Source organism: Emys orbicularis, chromosome 1 (genome assembly GCF_028017835.1).
Source record: "Emys orbicularis isolate rEmyOrb1 chromosome 1, rEmyOrb1.hap1, whole genome shotgun sequence".
Classification (NCBI taxonomy): Eukaryota; Metazoa; Chordata; order Testudines; family Emydidae; genus Emys; species Emys orbicularis.
In genome coordinates, this window is record NC_088683.1 from 109,647,582 (window position 1) to 109,668,348 (window position 20,767).

Here is a 20,767-nt window from a genome sequence, read left to right on the forward strand (position 1 = left end):
TTTTCTTTTCTTTTTTTTCTAGTTATAGGGTCTTGAAAAAGAAGACAATTATAGCTATTAAGACACACTAGAAATGACCAGAGGAGGAGAGGACAGAAAGAAGATGGTTGGATGCAGAAGCTGTGGGATATACATCATCCTTGAGAGGGTATCTGATGGAAGCTACTTATGCATGAAATGTCACCTGATAGAGCTCATAGCAGCAAAGATTCAAGGATTAGAGATGCAGCTTGAGACAATGGAATTCAGATGGGTATTTGAAGAAATAATGCAGAAAGGAGAGAGGAGGTGGTACAGACAACTCAAGATTTATGGACACCTCCTGAACAAAAGGAGATAGAGGGGGGACTGCCAGGAGAGGAGCATGATCCATGGAAGAATATGACCATGAGGACAAGGCAGAAGAAAAGACCAACTAGGGGTGCTGAAATTGAGTTGAGTAATAGGTTTGCAGCACTGGGAAATGAAGAGGAGAAACAGACAGAAGATGAGGTGCGAGAAAGAAACAAAGGGAAGCCAGTCCCTGCAGAAGAGAGGAAGAGATGGTGGAGATAGCCTGAGGAAGAATGAAGTTGATGTACAAGGGACTGCTAGAGAGAACATAAAACAGATTCATACCAACACCAGCAAGAGACAGGTCTGTGTGACTGGGGACTCGATACTCACCAGATCAGTTCCAGAGAACAGAAGAGTGTGCTGTCTGCCAGAATCAAAGATACGAGATGTGGATGTGAGGCTGACGAAGATCCTGATGGGTGCAAGAAAAAAATCCACTGATTGTGCTGCATGTTGAGATGAACGACACTGCTAGATTCCCACTGGAATGGATCAAGAACGACTGCATTTGGCTGGGTAAGATGCTTAAAGAAGTGGAAGCTCAGGTGATTTTCAGTGAAATACTTCAGGTCCCTAGAGAAGGAGGGCAAAGGCATGTCAAGATAATGAAGATGAACAGATGGCTCAAGGATTGGTGCTATGAGGAAGGTTTGGAGGATGATTGACCATTGGGAGGCATCCACAAAAAGAAGAATCTTCTCAACTGATAGACTCCACTTGAACACCTGGAGTGTTATCCTTCTGGGATCCATGCTGACATGGCTGATAAAAGAAGAGCTTTAAACTAGGAGATGAAGGGAGAAGATTGGGAGAGACTCGTGAAATCTTCACGCCTGACTTCAATACACAGCAGAAGGAAAATCAACTAAATGAAGATACAATAAGGAATAATGGAACACAACAAGCTAGAAAACTGGGTGAGGCCTGAGTGAAACTGAAATGCTTGTACACAAATGCAAGGAGTCTGGGCGATAAAATGGAGGAACTGGAACTACTGGTGCAATAGGTCAAACCAGATATTATAGTAATTACAGATGGAATAGCACTCATTACTGGAGGAATACAGGTATTGAAGGGTATGTGCTGTTTAGGAGAGAAGGGAATAAAGGCAAAGGTGGTGGGGTAGTGTTGTACATCAATGAAGCAATACAATGTAAAGAAATATGAAGCGATAGTATGGACCAAACAGAATCGGTTTGGGCCAAAATCACTTTGTGGAAGGATTGTAAAGGAGGTTCTGTTGGGATGGTTTTAGGGGCCTGCTATAGATCTCCAGGGTCAGTCTCCATTATGGATAGTGATCTCTTTAATATTATTAGAGAGAGAAATATTTTTGGGAATTGTCATAATAGAAGACTTTAACTTCCAAGATATAGATTGGAAAATAAATGCTGCTGCTACCAGTGGGGCCCATTTCTTCTTGGTTATGGTAGATGACAGTTTTCTTCATCAAATTGTCACTGAACCAACAAGAGGTGATGCAATTTTAGACTTGATTTTAGTAAGTAGTGAGGACATCACAGAAGAGTTGCTTATAGGAAATAACCTTGGATTGAGTGATCACAAGTTGATTCAGTTTAAATTAAATGTAAGGATAATCAAAATCAGGTCATCAACTGTGGTTTTTGATTTCTAAAGGGAAGCCTTTGGGAACTTAAGGGAATTAGTTAAATAAGTCAACTGGACTGAAGAACTCAAGGACTTAAATGTACAGGAAGCTTAAAATTTCTTCAAATTAGTTTTACAAAAACAATCTGAAATTTGCATCCGGAGAAAGGGGGGAAAATCTTGTATGGATAGACTCCAAACCCAGCTGGATGAATAACCACCTCAAAAAGGTTGTTAGGCATAAGCAGAGAGCCTATATGGAATGGAAAAAGGGGCTGATCAGCAAAGAAAGCTACGTTGTGGAGGTTAGAAAATGTAGGAATAAAGTGAGAATTACTAAAAGTCAGGCTGACTTAGCTCTTGCCAAAAAAATTAAATAATAGGTAAAAAGAGAGTAAGGAAGCATGAGGTTCGGGTGCTATTCAGAGGGATAGGAAGGAGATTAAAGATAATTAGATATGGCCCAAAAACTAAATGAATACTTTCCCTCAGATTTCAGTAACAATGGTAATATGGAACATGCGCATGAATACACTGTGAGTGATAGAAATGAGTATATAGAAATGGAAATTGCCACATCAGCGGTGGAAGAAAAACTTAAATCTCAAATTTTGGGGATCAGATAATTCCATCCCAGAATCCTGAAAGAACCAGCACATGATTGCTAGTCCAGTAACAAGGATTAATACCTCTATCTATTCATGGATAGTACCATATGACTGGAGACTAGCTGACGTCATACCTATATTTAAGAAAGGGTAAAAAAGTGATCCGAACAATTACAGACCTGTTAGTCTGACCTCAGTAGAATGCCAGGCTTTAGAGCAAATTGTGAAGAAAAGAATAATTTAAATTCATGGAGGTAAAGGGAAAGTAATGCAATGTGGGTTTACCAAAGGTAGATCATGCTGCAGTAACCTGATTTCCTTCTTTGAGAAAAGAACTGATTTTTTTTGATAAGGGAAGTGCAGTAGATCTAATGTTTTTGGACTTCAGTAAAGCATTTGACATGGTAACACATGGGAAATTATTAGTCAAATTAGGGAAGATGGAGATCAGTACAAACATTGTAAAGTGACTAAGGAATTGGCTAAAGGGGAGAAGTGCAAGGGATTGTGCTGAAAGGTGACTTATCAGACTGCAGAGAATTCTTCGAGGGTTGGTCTTGGGACTATTCTTAGTCAATATTTGTATTAATGACCTTGGCACCAAAAGCAGGAGCGCGCTAATTAAATTTGCTGATGATATGAAGTTGGGAGGCATAGTCAACGCAGAGGAGGATTGGAATTTTACACAGGAAAATCTGGATGGTCTTGAAGACTGGAGTGACTGAAATGGGATGAAATTCAATAGTACACAGTGCAAGGTCATATAGTTAGGGTCTAATAATCAGAATTTCTGATACAAGCTGGTGGCTCATCAGTTTGGAAATGACCGAGGAGGAAAGAGACCTGGGTGTGTGGGTCGATCACAGGATGAGTATGAGCCACCAGTATGGTGTGGCTCTGAAAGGCAAATGCAATCCTAGGATGTATTAGGTGAGGCATTTCCAGTAGAGATAGAGAAGTATTAATGCCCTTGTACAAGGCATTCATAAGACTTCATTTGGAATTCTATGTACAATTCCAGTCACCTGTATTCAAGAAAGATGGATTTAAACTGGAAGAGGTGGAGAGAAGAGCTACTAGGGGGGATGTAGGTTCTATCTTAGGAGAGCAGACTGGAAGATCTTGGTTTGTTTAGTCTTGTAAAAAGAAGGCTGAGAGGGGATATGATTGCTCTCTTTAAATATATTATGGAGGTAAATACCAAAGAGGGTGAAGAGCTATTTAAGCTAAAGGACAATGTTGGCAGAAGAACAAATGAGTATAAACTGGCCACGAACAAATTAAAGGTGGAAATTAGAAAAAGGTTTCCAACCATCAGAGGAAGAAGGATCTGGAACAGCCTCCCAATAGGAATTGTGGTGGCAAACAATGTAATTAGTTTAGAGAGAGTTCTGGACAAATTTGAGTGCCATTGTACAATGGGGTTGCTTGTGATATGGGGGGAGGGCTTAATAGCCCTGGGGCTCACTCTGGTTTTGTTCCTAAAGCTCATGCTTCAGGGTTTCAGTTGGTCACTGACAAAGGTCAGGAAGGGATCCCTTCCTCCCACATTGTATTCTGGGAGTTTTTTTAATCTTCTTCCTCTGAAGCATCAGAGATGGCTACAGGTGGAGATGGGACATTGGACAGGGTGTTGAGTTGGTATCAAGCAGTCTCTCCTTCATGAGCATGGCTGGCTGGTTCTTGCTTACATGTGCTGGGTCTAACTGATCACCATATATGGGGTCAGGAAGGAATTTCCCCCCAGATCAGGTTGGCAGTGACTTTGGGGGGAATGGGGGTTTGCCTTCCTCTGCTGCGTGTGGGTGTGGGATACTTGTTAAGATTATCTGGGTATATCTCACTTAATCATTTCCCTGTCATTGTAGGGACCTTAAGCACTGGTGCACCTCGATCCCTCCTAATATTTGACTGGAACATAACAGTCTAGTCTCCTGTGGGTCTCATTTACTTTGGTCCCATTTCCATTGCTGGTTTTAGTGGGCAGGTGCTGGGTGGTGGTAGCAGCCTGCGATATACAGGAGGTCAGACTAGATGATCTAGTGGTCCCTTCTGGCTTTAAACTCTATGATGCTGTTTCCTGTTCCAACATAAGAACATAAGAATGGCTATACTGGGTCAGACCAATGATCCATCTAGCCCAGTATCCTGTCTTCCAACAATGGCCAATGCCAGGGAATGAATAGAACAGGCAGTCATTGAGTGATCTATTCCCTGTTGTCCACTCCCAGCTTCTGGCAATCAGACTAGGGCAGTGGTCTCCAACCTTTTTAAACACAAGATCACTTTTTGAATTTAAGTGCAACCCAGGATCTATCTCAAAGAAAATGTAGAAATAACAGTAATCACACAAACCCAAACACCCTTGTCCCTCCCCTTCTCCGAGGCCCTGCCCCTTCCCCACTCCTTCTCTGAGGCCCTGCTCCATTCACTTCCTCCCTCCCTCCCTCTGTTGCTCACTCTCTCCCACCCTCACTCACTTTCACCGGGCTGGGACAGGGGGTTGGGGTGAGGGAGGGGGTGCGGGCTCTGGGCTGGGGCCGAGGGGTTTGGAGTGTGGGAGGGGCTCAGGGCTGAGCCTGGGGCAGGGGAGTTGGGTGCAGGAGGGGGTTCAGGGTGCGGGTTCTGGGAGGAAGTTTGGGTGCAGGAGGGGGCTCAGGGCTGGGGAAGGAGGTTGGGGTGCAGGAGGGAATGCGGGGTGCTGGCTCTGGGAGGGGTCTCAGGGTTTGGGCAATGGGTTGGGGTGCAGGGTGCGGGCTCTGGAAAGGGGCTGGGGCAGGGGGTTGGGGTGCAGGACGGGGTACAGGGTGCAGGCTCTGGGACAGATTGGGGTATGGGAGGGAGCTCAGGACTGGGGGTCGGGGTGCAGGAGGAGGTGTGGGGTGTGGGCTCTGGGAGGGAGTTGGATGCAGGGGGGGCCCAGGACTGAGGCAGGGGGTTGGGTACAGGAAGGGGTTCAGGGCTGGGGCAGTGGGTTGGGGTGCCAGAGCGGTTTGGGGTGCAGGCTCCAGCTGGGCGCTGCTTACCTCAGGCGGTTCAGGGGGGTGGCGCAGTGGGACTAAGGCAGGCTCCCTGCCTGCCCTGGCCCTGCGCCACTCCCGGAAGCGGCTGGCATGTTTGGCAGCGGCTTCTGGGGCAGGAGGGGCAAGTGGCTCTGTGCGCTCCTCCCGTCCACAGGCACCACCCCTGCTGCTCCCATTGTCCACAGTTCCCCATTCCCAATGGGAGCTGCAGGGGCGGTGCCCACAGGCGAGGACAGTACGCGAGAACCCTGCACCCACAAGGGGCTGCAAGAATGTGCTGGCTGCTTCCTGGAGCGGCGCGGGGCCAGAGCAGGCAGGAAGCCTGCCTTAGCCCGCTGTGCCGCCGGACTGTTAGTGGCCGATCTCCTAGTTTGGCAGCAGGAGGGTTGGCAACCCTAGACTGAAACTGAGATCAACTGTCAGAAGTTGGTGACCACCGGTTGGTGACCACTGGACTAGTGACACCCAGAGCATGGGATTTCATACCTGACCATCTTGATTAATAGCCATTGATGGACCTATCCTCCATGAACTCTAATTCTTTTTTGAACCTTGTTATAGTTTTGGCCTTCACAACATCCCATGGCAACAAGTTCCACTGTTTACCCCTTTTTCCAGAGCATTTATGAATGTGTTGAACTGTATTGGTCACAGTACAGACCTCTGGAGGACACCACTATTTACCTCTATCCATTCTGAAAACTGATCATTTATTCCTACTAGGGCTGTCAAGCGATTAAAAAAAGTAATCACGATTAATTGCATGATGAAAAAAATTAATCACGATTAATTGTGCGATTAATCACACTGTTAAACAATAATAGAATGCCATTTATTTAAATATTTTGGATGTTTTCTACATTTTCAAATATATTGATTTCAGTTACAACACGGAAAACAAAGTGTACAGTGCTCACTTTATATTTATTTTTGATTACAAGTATTTGCACTATAAAAAACCAAAATAAACAGTATTTTTCAATTCACCTAATACAAGTACTGTAGCGCAATCTCTTTATCATGAAAGTTGAACTTACAAATGTAGAATTTATGAACAAAAAAACCTGCCTGCAAAAATAAAACAATGTAAAATTTTAGAGCCTGCAAGCCTACTCCGTCCTACTTCTGGTTCAGCCAATGGCTCAGACAAACAAGTTTGTTTACATTTGAGGAGATAATGCTGCTCTCTTCTTCTTTACAATGTCACCTGAAAGTGAGAACAGGTGTTCTCATGGCACTGTTGTAGCCGGCATCGCAAGATATTTATGTGCCAGATGCGCTAAAGATTCATATGTTCCTTCATGCTTCAACCACCATTCCAGGGGACATGCGTCCATGCTGATGATGGGGTCTGTTCGATAACAATCCAAAGCAGTGCGGACTGACACATGTTCATTTTCATTATCTGAGTCAGATGCCACCAACAGAAGGTTGATTTTCTTTTTTGGTGGTTTGGGTTCTGTAGTTTCCGCATCGGAGTGTTGCTCTTTTAAGACTTCTGAAAGCATGCTCCACACCCTGTCCTGATCAGATTTTGGACGGCACTTCAGATTCTTAATCCTTGGGTCGAGTGCTGTAGCTATCTTTAGAAATCTCACATTGGTACCTTCTTTGCATTCTGTCAAATCTGCAGTGAAAGTGTTTTTAAAATGCACAATGTGCTGGGTCATCATCTGAGACTGCTATAATATGAAATATATGGCAGAATGTGGGTAAAACAGAGCAGGGGACATACAGTTCTCCCCTAAGGAGTTCAGTCACAAATTTAATTAACGCATTATTTTTTTTATGAGCATCATCAGCATGGAAGCATGTCCTCTGAAATGGTGGCCAAAGCATGAAGGGGCATACGAATGTTTAGCATATCTGGCACGTAAATACCTTGCAATGCTGGCTACAAAAGTGCCATGCAAATGCCTGTTCTCACTTTTGGGTGACATTGTAAATAAGAAGAGGGCAGCATTATCTCCTGTAAATGTAAACAAACTTGTTTGTCTTAGTGATTGGCTGAACAAGAAGTAGGACTAAGTGGACTTGTAGGCTCTGAAGTTTTACATTGCTTTGATTTTGAGTGCAGTTATATAACAAAAAAGATTCTACATTTGTAAGTTGCACTTTCACGACAAAGAGCTTGCACTACAGTACTTATGAGGTTAATTGAAAAATACTATTTCTTTTGTTTATCATTTTTACAGTGCAAATATTTGTAATCAAAAATAATATACACTTTGATTTCAATTACAACACAGAATACCATATATATATGAAAATGTAGAAAAACATCCAAAATGTGTAATAAATTTAAATTGATATTCTATTGTTTAGCAGTGTGATTAAAACTGTATTAATCGTGATGAATTTTTTTGAGTTAATCTCGTGAGTTAACTACGATTAATTGACAGCCCTATTCCTACCTTTGTTTCCTGTCTTCTAACCCATTACTGATCCATGAGAGGACCTTCCTTCTAATCCCATGACAGCTTACTTTGCTTAAGTGCCTTTAGTGAGGGACCTTGTCAAGGCTTTCTGAAAGTCCAATTACACTATAGCCACTGGATCACCCTTATCCAGAGGTTTGCTGACCTCCTCAAAGAATGCTAATAGATTGATAAGGCATGATTTCCCTTTACAGAAACCATGTTGACTTTTCCCTACCAAATTGTGTTTATCTGTGTCTAATAATTCTGTTCTTTACTATAGTTTCAATCAATTTCCCTGGTATTGAAGTTAGGCTTACTGGCCTGTAATTGCCAGGATCACCTCTGGAGCCTTTTTAAAAAAAAATGGTATCACATTAGCTATCCTCCTGAAGCTGATTTAAATGATACGTTACATACCACAGGTAGTAGTTCTGCAATTTCATATTGCAGTTCCTTCAGAACTCTTGGGTGACTACCATCTCGTCCTGGTGACTTATTACTGTTTAATTTTTCAGTTTGTTCCAAAACTTTCTCTATTGACACTTCAGTCTGGGACAGTTCCTCAGATTTCTCACCTAAAAAGAATGGCTCAGGTGTGGGACTCTCCCTCACATCCTCTGCAGTGATGACTGATGCAAAGAATTCAGTTGGCTTCTCTGCAATGGCCTTATCTTCCTTGAGTGCTCCTTTAGTACCTCGATCATCCAGTGCCCCATCTATTGTTAGCCGGCTTCCTGCTTCTGATGTACTTAAATTTTTTTTGCTGTTAGTTTTTGAGTCTTTGGCTAGTTGCTCCTCAAATTCTTTTTTTGGCCTTTCTAATTATACCTTTACTGACTTGCCAGAGTTTATGCTACTTTCTATTCATGTCTAATGCTATAATTTTACAACACTTAAATGAAGCTGCTGCTCTTTCATTTTGGGATGGAGATCAATTGGATCTATAATAAGGAAGCCCAACCCCTCTGCCTTTATAATGGACAGTTGAGAGATATGTTTAATTATGTTTCACTTTGACGGCCAGTCTAAGTTTCTCAGACATGCTTCTTCCCCTTGTTAGTATCATCTTCCATGTTTCTCGTTTAACCCAGTGGTTCTCAACCTGTGGCCCAATCAGCACACAGCTGCGGCCCATGTGATCTCTTCAGGACCGTAACTAGTGTGGGGTGGGAGGGGCATCTGCCCCAGGTGCAGAGCTGGTAGCGGGATGCAAAAACAGGGCAGCGCAGGATTGGGCCCACCATCAGCCGCTTCCTGGCAGAGTCAGGTCCAGTGGTGTCAGCTTCCGCCTCCCGGCAGGATCAGGCCCAGCAGCATTGACGAGAGGCCCGGGTGCTCAGTGCACCCTACCCTGCAGGATCGCGGGTCCAGTGACCTCAACTGGAGCAGGATCCCTCGCACTAGGACTGCAGCAGCAGGCGGGCAGGGTGGGCTGCACAGCTGAGCTAGGTGCAGCCAAGGTAGGAGACTAGTGGCCATGGGGGAAGGGTTTGCAGGGGGCTAGGGCTGCGGGGAGGGGGATTAGAGGATTGGGCCAAAAGAAATCTGATGAGGTTCAACAAGGACAAGTGCAGAGTCCTGCACTTAGGACGGAAGAATCCCATGCACTGCCACAGATTAGGGACCGAATGGCTAGGCAGCACTTCTGCAGAAAAGGACCTAGGGGTTACAGTGGACAAGAAGCTGGCTATGAGTCAACAGTGTGCCCTTGTTGCCAAGAAGGCGAACAGCATTTTGGGCTGTATAAGTAGGGGCATTGCCTGCAGATCGAGGGACATGATCATTCCCCTCTATTCGACATTGGTGAGGCCTCATCTGGAGTACTGTGTTCAGTTTTGGGCTCCACACTACAAGAAGGATGTGTGAAAATTGGAAAGAGTCCAGCAGAGGGCAACAAAAATTATTAGGGAGCTGGAGCACATGACTTATGAGGAGAGGCTGAGGGAACTTGGATTGTTTAGTCTGCATAAGAGAAGAATGAGGGGGGATTTGATAGCTGCTTTCAACTACCTGAAAGGGGGTTCCAAAGAGGATGGATCTAGACTGTTCTCAGTGGTACCAGATGACAGAACAAGGAGTAATGGTCTCAAGTTGCAGTGGGAGAGGTTTAGGTTGGATATTAGGAAAAACTTTTTCACTAGGAGAGTGGTGAAGCACTGGAATGGGTTATCTAGGGAGGTGGTGGAATCTCCTTCCTTAGGCCTGGTCTACACTGGGTGGGAGGAGGAATTGATCTAAGATCTATTCTAAGAGAATAACGTGGCTGAAGTTGACGTATCTTAGATCGACTTAAATTGACTTACTTCGCATCCTCGTGGCACGGGATTGACGGCCGCCGCTCCCCCGTCGACTCCGCTTCCGCCTCTCGCCCTGGTGGAGTTCCGGAGTCGACGGGGAGCACATTTGGGGATCGATGTATCGCGTTTAGATGAGACGCAATACATCGATCCCCGATAGACATGTAGACATACCCTTAGAGGTGTTTAAGGTCAGGCTTGACAAAGCCCTGGCTGGGATGATTTAGTTGAGGATTGGTCCTGCTTTGAGCAGGGGGTTGGAGTAGATGACAACCTGAGGTTCCTTCCAACCCTGATAGTCTATGATTCTATGTAGGTGATTTGCAGAATGTGTATGTAAAATTTTTACACTGTAGCATTTTGCCTCCTGTAAGACCAGGCATTAAGAATTACAATTTTGTTTGGTACTACTGACACGTTTTGAAATAAACTGGGATTATAAGGAACTCTCATTTTGCTACAGGAAATTTGACTCTTCTTTTTATGTGAAGATGCAAACCTGAGGTCCATTGGTAACTTCAGTTTAAATGCATCATTTCTTTTTCCACCTCTCCCATCATCCTCTCCCTTTTATTCTCTCTCAGTATTCCCCCCATTACTTCTTTATTCTCTCTGCATCCCCTTTTCTCCCACTTCTTCCCTTTTCCTTCCCCACAACCATTTGGTTCAACCATTTGGTTCATCCTTTCTTTTTGTTTCCAATCTGTTTAATATTTTCAGTTTTCTGAAAGCGCCTGTTGGCCTGTACTCTACTCTGCCCTCAGAAACAGGGAATGTAGCTGATCCTTTTTGAGGCACTGCTAGTCCGGCCAGGATTTGTGGGTGGGTAAGTGGGAATGGCCTGATGAAGAGGTGGAAAAATCTATTTACTCATTCAGGGTGAGTCCCAACATTTCTCATGTGAATGGTCTGCAGAATCTAAGCTTTCATTTAAGCACTCCTAGCTATCTTCGAGACACCACTGACTTTCTGAGGAAACTACAATCCTTTGGTGATCTTCCAGAAAACACCATCCTGGTCTCTATGGATGTAGAAGCCCTCTACGCCAACATTCCACACAAAGATGGACTACAAGCTGTCAGGAACAGTATCCCCGATAATGTCACGGCAAACCTGGTGACTGAACTTTGTGACTTTGTTCTCACCCACAACTATTTCACATTTGGGGACAATGTATACCTTCAAGTCAGCGGCACTGCTATGGGTACCCGCATGGCCCGACAGTATGCCAACTTTTTTATGGCTGACTTAGAACAACGCTTCCTCAGCTCTCGTCCCCTAATGCCCCTACTCTACTTGCGCTACATTGATGACATTTTCATCACCTGGACCCATGGAAAAGAAGCCCTTGAGGAATTCCACCATGATTTCAACAATTTCCATCCCACCATCAACCTCAGCCTGGACCAGTCCACACAAGAGATCCACTTTCTGAACACTACAGTGCTAATAAGCGATGGTCACATAAACACCACCCTATACCGGAAACCTGCTGACCGCTATACTTACCTACATGCCTCCAGCTTTCATCCAGACCACACCACACGATCCATTGTCTACAGCGAAGCTCTAAGATACAACCGCATTTGCTCCAACCCCTCAGACAGAGACAAACACCTACAAGATCTCTCTCAAGCATTCTTACAACTACAATACCCACCTGCTGAAGTGAAGAAACAGATAGACAGAGCCAGAAGAGTACCCAGAAGTCACCTACTACAGGACAGGCCCAACAAAGAAAGTAACAGAATGCCACTAGCCGTCACATTCAGCCCCCAACTAAAACCTCTCCAGTGCATCATCAAGGATCTACAACCTATTCTGAAGGACGATCTCTCACTCTCACAGATCGTGGGAGACAGGCCAGTTCTCGCTTACAGACAGCCCCCCAACCTGAAGCAAATACTCACCAGCAACCACACACCACACAACAAAAACACTAACCCAGGAACCTATCCTTGCAACAAAGCCCGTTGCCAACTCTGTCCACATATCTATTCAGGGGACACTATCATAGGACCTAATCACATCAGCCACATTATCAGAGGCTCTTTCACCTGCACATCTACCAATGTGATATATGCCATCATGTGCCAGCAATGCCCCTCTGCCATGTACATTGGCCAAACTGGACAGTCTCTACGCAAAAGAATAAATGGACACAAATCAGACATCAAGAATTATAACATTCAAAAACCAGTCGGAGAACACTTCAACCTTCCTGCTCATTTGATTACAGACCTCAAAGTTGCAATACTCCAACAAAAAAACTTCAAAAACAGACTCCAATGAGAAACTGCAGAATTGGAATTAATTTGCAAACTTGACACCATTAAATTAGGCTTGAATAAAGACTGGGAGTGGATGGGTCATTACACAAAGTAAAACCTATTTCCCCATGCTAATATTCCCCCTACTGTTACTCACACCTTCTTGTCAACTGTTGGAAATGGGCCATCACTACAAAAGTTTTTTTTCTCCTGCTGAGAATACCCCACCTTAACTGATTACTCTCTTTATAGTTAGTATGGCAACACCCATTTTTTCATGTCCTCTGTGTATATATATCTTCCTACTGTATTCTCCACTGCATGCATCTGATGAAGTGCGTTTTAGCCCACAAAAGCTTATGCTCAAATACATTTGTTAGTCTCTAAGGTGCCACAAGTATTCCTCATTCTTTTTATTTAAAAAGGAATAAACCTGGGATTTTCATAGAGCCCTGAAGGAGTTTGATGCCCAGCTTCCATTGACTTTAAAACCCCCAGCTTAAGCCCAGCCTCTGGTTGCAAAGGTAACCCTGCTCATGAAAAGCAAGGTTAAACTGATGCAGTGCTGCCTTTTAAGAGGGGGAGGGCAGGGAAAGAAGAGACGCTGAACAGACAGCCACAACATGGTGAAGAAAAGACTGTTTAGAGACATGGGGAGGCAAGACGTGGATTGTTTGGGCAGGTGCATGCAGACACATGCTCTTTAACAACAAGGTGAGTCTCTTTGTTGGGACACTGGATTTTTAGTTGAGCTAGTATGTTTTGGAAAAAGGGATTTTGCAGAGCTGGTCTAATACAATATAGGGGAACAGTTCTCACTCATTATATTACCATACACATTGTCAGCATTTACAGCCACCTCTGATTTCTGTTTACATTCCTATACAATATTGATTTTTCCCCTATTTGTTTGCTTTGCTTTTAATGGCAGATTAATTTCCGGTGCAAACCAACTTTCCGAGAGGGGGGCTCCAGATCTCCAAGAGAAGTAAGTAAATTATGACTAACCATTGCTCCCCTCTATGATTTGTGGAGTAGGAACAGTGCTTTTAGACTCACTGGAGCCTTAGAAAGAGAACTGGCCCCTTTTGGGACACATTCTCTTCTTCACAATGAATATAAAAGGAATTCTAGACAAATAGCCACATTAGTTACATCAACAACATCAATTTATTTTCTTTCCATATTCCCTCATCCGTTCTCTTTTTTTTCCCCCTCCCCGATCATTCTTTTTTCATATTTTCTTACTCAGGGCCGGCTCCAGCTTTTTTGCCCCAAGCGGCGAAAAAAGAAAAGAAAAAAAAGATAAAGCCGCGATCGGCGGCACTTCGGCGGCAGCTCTACCGTGCCGCTTCGTTCTTCGGCGGCAATTCGGCGGCCAGTCCTTCCCTCCGAGAGGGACTGAGGGACCCGCTGCTGAATTGCCGCTGAAGACCCGGATGTGCCGCCCCTTTCCAGTGGCCGCCCCAAGCACCTGTTTCCTGCGCTGGTGCCTGGAGCCGGCCCTGCTCTTACTTATATTTCATATTCTTCCTTTCTTATTTCCTGTCTTTCAACCAGTCTTTCTGATTTTACTATCGCTGCATCTCTCCATTATTTCTTTCCTTTCTTTCACCCTCTTTCCCGTCACTTTGCCAATAGTATTTTCAGTGTTTCAAGTCTCTTGTTAGCTTACAGAATTAAAAATGACAAAACCTCAAGAAATGCAAAAGTTAATTCCAACTGCAGTCTGAATTTGGCCACATTACAGATGCTGCATGTTTTACAGTATTTAAGCATGTATTTAATGACATAAACCCTAAGGAACATATTTAAGAAGAATAAACAGGCACAGAAAAAAGCACAAGTGCAGCAAAGTAGAGTCATTATAGTTGTTGAAACTTATTTCCTGTCTTCATGTCAGGCTTTCACATTTTATTTCCTAGATGTTTAGATTTTTTTTTTAAATAAAGAAAAGGAAGGAAAAAAGTTGAGCTGTTTTGCTTGTGTAATATCCCAGCTTCATGGATAAACCAGATAGTATTAGTTGTTAAAAGGAAGTCTGAGAGTTCAGGAAAAGATTTTAAAGTGTAGAGTAGAGGGTACGGTATAAATTATGGGCTAGACTGAGAGTTTATTCTTAACCCATAGCAAGGGATGGTGCATAGTTGTGCTGTCCCAGGAGCAGACCTGGTGACTCTTAGGAAGGGTTGGCAGGATTTTATTTTTATTTTTTTAATTATTTTGACCTTTAATATTGATGTTTATTTTTAAGTGTCTTTTTATTTTTATCTACTTCAATGTTCACAGTTGCACAAAATCATGGATTTTCAGCATTTTTTATTTTTATCAATTTAAATTTTCATAGTTGGGGAAATTATGGGGGCGTCAGACAATAATTATTTAATAACAATAAATGTCGAGATTCAAAAAGTTAAAGCTTTATAACTGTGAAAGCACAAATTGTCAACATCATGTGTCAAAATGTGCGAAACGACGAACCGCTTTAAATCAAACCGCAATAAGATCTCAAGCAGCATATTTCTTTGCCTATGTCGATAACTATCGATGGAAATATTTTTCGTCGGTTTGTGTGTGTACAGTGAAATCGATGTTTATCAACGCTGACCAATAAAAATTGAAACCTTCCAAGCCTGCTCTGAGGCTACATCTACACTTGGTGCTAGGGGTGCGATCCGCAGCTTGCACAGACGTACGCCAGCTCTCACTGAGCTAGTATGCTAAAAGTAGTAGAGTATTACTAGCTGCCCTGAGTACAAACCCGCCCGGACCCCATGGGTACACACTCAAGATGGTTACTGTGCTGCCACTTGCTGCTGCCCATGCTATTGTGGCTACACTACAATTTTTAGAATGCTAACTTGGGGAGAGCTAGCATAAATATGTCTCTGCTAGCTAGGAGTCACACCCTTCCAAGTGTAGATGTAGCCAAGTGCAAGCCTGCTGGGGAGCATGGGTACATACACTGGTTGCTAGCCCATCTACACCACTATTGTTACCCCTGTTAACTACATTAGAGCTAACATGGGTATGCCTACTCAGGCTAAAGTCATCCCTTCACTTGCAGTGTAGACAGGGCCGGCGCTTCCACTAGGTGACCCTAGGTGGTTGCCTAGGGCGGCAGGATTTGGGGGGTGGCATTTTGCCGCCCTTGGCGGAAATTTGGTGGCGTGGGGTCCTTCCGCTCCGGGTCTTCAGTGGCAATTCTGCGGCGGGTCCTTCACTCGCTCTGGGACCTGCCCCTGAAGTGCCCCGAAGACACAGAGCAGAAGGACCCCCGCTGCCGAATGCTCAGAGGAGGAGCACTGCCACCTAGGGCGGCAAAAACCCTGGCGCCGCTCCTGAGTGTAGATATAATCTTAGAGTTACAAGCATGTCTCTGGCTCTTCCCTTTCTCCAAGGGGAAGAAAACTGCTACTAGTCTGTACCAGATGCAGATTACATCCCCTTCCACATTAGCTCAGCTCTGCTGGCTGGTGTATTGAGGGGAAAAAGTCAAGGCAACATGCATGGAAAGGGAGGTAGCAGCCCTGCAGATGCTGCTCTCCTTCCCTCCATGCTGTGATCCATGGTGTGGGTAGCCCATGTCGGGGAGTAAAGGAATGCCTTACACCCCCTTGTTCCCCTGTGTGGACCTGTAGGACAACCTATGTTCTTGCCTTATAAGACCAAACCCAGCTCCCACTGAACTCATTGATGAACTTCTCCTCCCATTGACTTCAATGGGGAGTAGAAGTGGGCCCTATGCCATAGGTAAACATAGTGTTTTAAGGACACTTCTTCTCCCTGGGATGATATTGTAATTGTCTTTGCTGGACTGTACTCTGTTCTTTTTGTATGAGAGTAGCAGGGGGGGTTGTTCTGTCCAGATTCCAATTTGGGTAATGAATGCTGTCTACCTAGATTCCTCCTGCACTTTCAGTTGTGTATGGTGTTTTCATTTTCCAATATAAACTGTTGGGTAGTACTGCTGCTTAATGGCTGCCATGTTTTGCTCCAAAAGTGACTGCAGTTCAGTCATGGCTGAAGTGATTCTTGTGTATATATAGGGATGGAAAGTGATCAGGAATGAAAGGTGCTCTGTAAAGGTAAGATGCTATCATTTATTAATGGTTTCATTTTGTCCCTTTCCTGCAGAACTTTGTCCGACATCACTGGGTGCATAGGCGGAGGCAGGAAGGAAAGTGTAAGCAGTGTGGAAAGGTAAGTGGTATATGTACATCATAATGATTACGCCAGGATTTTCTAAACACTGATAGATTCAATTCAGCAGGTAGCTCTTCCCAACCATTTAATTATTCTATTCCAGCCCTCTCTTGAGCAGGGAATGATAATCATGCCAAATGGGATGATGGGTTTCTGATGTGCACAAATGGGGACCAAAATGGTTACAGCAAATTCATTTTACTTGTGACCCGATCCCAGATCTCCAGAAGTGAAATGCCTAGGGCACTATAGTCCAGCACCATTCCTTCATCCCTGATACGTAATTGTTCTCAGTGTGTTAGACTGAATTTGTCAATGAATCCTCTGCTGTACAGACTCTGAAAACCCATTTCCAAAGGCTATAGAAAAGATAAGAGAAAACTTGGCTCCCTATAGGACCTTTTCTCCCATATCTTCCAGTCCTCCAAGCATCTAAGAGGTGCTGAAATTAATTTACATGTAATCATAACTTCCTTTCTCCAGAACTAGGTTATGCTACTGTCTCTCTCTTCTCTTCCTGAGAAATCTCTCTTTTCTCAGGTTCAGCAGTTAATTATTGTGTGGACAAAGGGCAGAGCCCATGTCTTGTCAGGTTCTCCGTGGTATGTATTTTTTAGCCAGAACCAGAAAATCAGATGCAACAAACTGGCCCTGGATACTGAGCTAAGGTACTAGCTGCAGTAAGATGCAGTATCCTCTTCATGGCAGATGGCATGTGAGCACCAGCAGTGAGAGGCTTAATGCAGCATTCTTATGCTGACATAACACATGATGACATTGGAGCCATGTTTTACTGTGCCTTTGCCATTCTGGGAATTGCTTTGTATCTCCAGTGCTGGTGTCAAAGGGATTCATTATGCTTGTAGAACAGTCAGTGCATATTGTACCAGAACCAACACTTGACATATTCATGGTATCTACATGACCAGTCCAGACTGGAATTGACAAAAGACATGGCTCCCCTGAGGTTGAGGTCAGTAGAAGTGCAAAGAGAATAGCACCTTAATACACACAGAGTTAAAGTTTGAATGCATATGTTCTGGTTCAGCTCTCTGTCCAGAAACCAGGAAGGGTAAAAGAAAACACAAACAAGAAAAATGCCTTTGTATTTTAATGGCAAAGTGACCTCCTCTATAACCAAATATTTGCTTATCTTGTGCTCTAATACTTTTTGTGCTTCTGCCTTTAAAACCATCCTTTAACTTCCCCTGTCATGCAAGATAAAGGAGACAGTCATTGAAATGAAATGGAAGTAAATTTAGAGCAATAAAAGAATGTATTTTTCATGAAGTGCTTAATCATCCTGTGGATCTCATTATTGTAGGAGGTCATCAGTCAAATCCCATGGCTTGAATTAGATAGTGAAAATATTGTAATGAACATTAATAATACTTACTGTTATGAAAGATAAAGATTTAGGGGCAATCGCATCTCATACTTCTTGTCATAAGCCTGTGATCAGGAATGAATTTCCCCATACATCATTTGCTTAGTGTGTTAGTTTATTTTTTTGCCTTACTTCTTTCTGAAGCATCATTGGCCACTGCTGGGAGGTGGGGTAGAGGGATAGGTTACTGGATTATATGGACCGATGGTCTGATACAGGATAGTGTATCATGAGATTTTTCCTGAGGTTTCTTATGAAGGATCCCACCCTATCAGTGCCGGTGCTGGCCCACTGGGAGCCCTAAGCAGGAATATTCCCCCCACCCCGCAACACATACTAATAATTAATAGGGGGCCCCCTTCAGTTGCTTGGGGCCTGAAGTAATTGCTTAGTCTGCTTATGTCAAGTGCAAGCTCTGCACTCTATAGATCAATTGGAGAACAGAAATCAGAGGTGATTAACTGATGGTCTATAGCTCCTTTATATATGGGAAGCTGCTAATATGACTTTGACTCCAATTATTTGGACAGGTTGTGATCCCAATGCAATCTGGGGATCCAGGAGCTCTCTTCCTCCAAATATATTTCCTCCAGCCTGCACCGATGTGATTTATTTTCACAAGAAGAACTCACAACATATAGTTTTACATGCTACACCTGAAAGGGATGAATCAGGCATTAATGGAACAACCCCATTTCAAATATGGAGTTAGTGCTCCATCCCCGTGTTTCTCAAACCACGCAATGTATTTCTTGTGGGATAATTCTACCTCTTTCAGGAGCGAGTGGAGGCAAACCAACCCAAGAACAGCAAAGAAAAAGTGAACTCTAGTTTTCTGTTACTCAGAGGAGGGGCAGGAAGAAGCCGGGGGCAATGGCCAGCAGGCTGAGCTTGAGTGGGAACTGGAGTGGGAAACTCCAATATTTTAATCCCACTGGTTTTACCAACTCCCACTGTGGCCTTGGATAAATCACTTTACTGCATCAATTTCCCTATATGTAAATTCAGGTTCTTAATATTTACTAACTTACCTGACAGGAGGAGAGATTAGCTTATATTTGTAAAGCAATTTGAGGAAGAATAGTACTATTTTACTTCTAAGTAATCATTATTATATTTTTATTGCTGGATCATTTTCACTATTAACTCTGTAAGAAATCAAATAGCCTACAGAATAAATGAAAAAAAAAAATGATTTACCCAGAAACAAAGCAAACTGCTCAGTTTAAAAAAAATACCACTTACAGCCCTTGGAACAAATGTACCAGATTTTGTTTTTTCTTAGTTGCAGGTTTGGGAGACAAGTATTTCCACCCACTTGGAAAAAAAATGTTTCTATCCACCAGGAGCCAAAATATTTTTTTCAAAGGAAGGAGGAATTAAATTTATGAGAAACTCAGGCCTGGTCTACACTAGAAAATTAAATCAGCTTAACTACATCATTCTGGAGTGTGAAAAATCCACATCCCTGAGTGGTGTAGTTAAGCCGACCTAACCCCCAGTGTAGACAGCGTTATGTCAATGTAAGAATTCTTCTGTCCAAATAGTTACTGCCTCTCAGGGAGGTGGATTACATATGCCAATGTCAGAACCGTAGCATCTACACTGAAGTGCTACGGTGGCACAGCTGCAATGCTGTAACTGTATCGCTGTAGAGTTTTAAGTGTAGACAAGCCCTTAGTTAGCAATCAATCTGCCCAATGTCAGTCCTCAGTCTCTAATACTCCTGTCAGACATACTATAGATCTGAGACTGGATTTTTGGGCCCACATAAAATGATGTACTAGGTTTGCCCAATCAGGAGGCAGTCTGGCTATTTGTGCTTGTGAAGTCAATGGGCCTATTTCATAGACAGGATTGGTGGGTGAAGCCCACCAGCACAGTGAAAAGCCTGCCCCTTCAGGTGAGAGAGGGGCCACTAAGCCCCGAAATCAACAGATTGTAGGGGACTAAAAATGAAAAAAACAAAACAAAACAGGTATAGGTGTGGAGGTCCCAAGGTGTGATGCCTCAGGAGCCTGAATTTGATCCATGGGCTCTGGCATGGGGCATATTGTACAGCCTAGGCTAAGTATTGGACAGACAGCTGCAACATGCACCTTCTCACATTGGCCAGGCAGAGAGAGAATTCCATTCTTCAGAGTGCTGATTGTGGTCTCCTAAACCACATCTTGCGGGGACAAAATAGATAAGTTTGGGCCCTTCACTTGGATAAGTGAAGGGCCCAAATTTGGATAATCCAGTTTGGATTATTTTTGTTTATTGTTTTAATTCTCTTTCTTCATGGCACTGACCAATAATATCTGCCTGCTCCTCTGCACCTGCCTGCCCTCCTCCTTCCCCCCACAGAAGCTATGATAAAAGGCATGCTGATTACTGAAGCAGGGGAGCAGATGTTCTCTGGCACTGTTACTAAATCAAATTTTAATAACTCTTCAAACAACTCCATTTTGGACCTGGACACTGGATGTCAGCTAGGGGATTCAAGTAAAGCTTAGCTTATCTGCTTAGTTTATCAAAAAGAAGATTGAGAGGTGACGTGATTACGGTGGATACGTCATTGACCCTCATGGGGAGAAGATACCAGATAGTAAAAGGCTCTTTAACCTATC

At 43.6% G+C, this 20,767-nt stretch overlaps 1 protein-coding gene across 2 annotated transcripts in view; it reads left to right on the forward strand.

The window, feature by feature from the left end:
* The window catches only part of DGKI (diacylglycerol kinase iota), a 309,310-nt gene that overhangs the window by 135,127 nt on the left and 153,416 nt on the right, over positions 1-20,767 (forward strand). For both annotated transcript variants that reach the window (XM_065403383.1, XM_065403389.1), the window contains exons 5-6: positions 13,494-13,550; positions 16,700-16,765. In XM_065403383.1, coding sequence (XP_065259455.1) covers positions 13,494-13,550; positions 16,700-16,765 — 123 coding nt within the window. The remainder of the gene's footprint in view (positions 1-13,493; positions 13,551-16,699; positions 16,766-20,767) is intronic.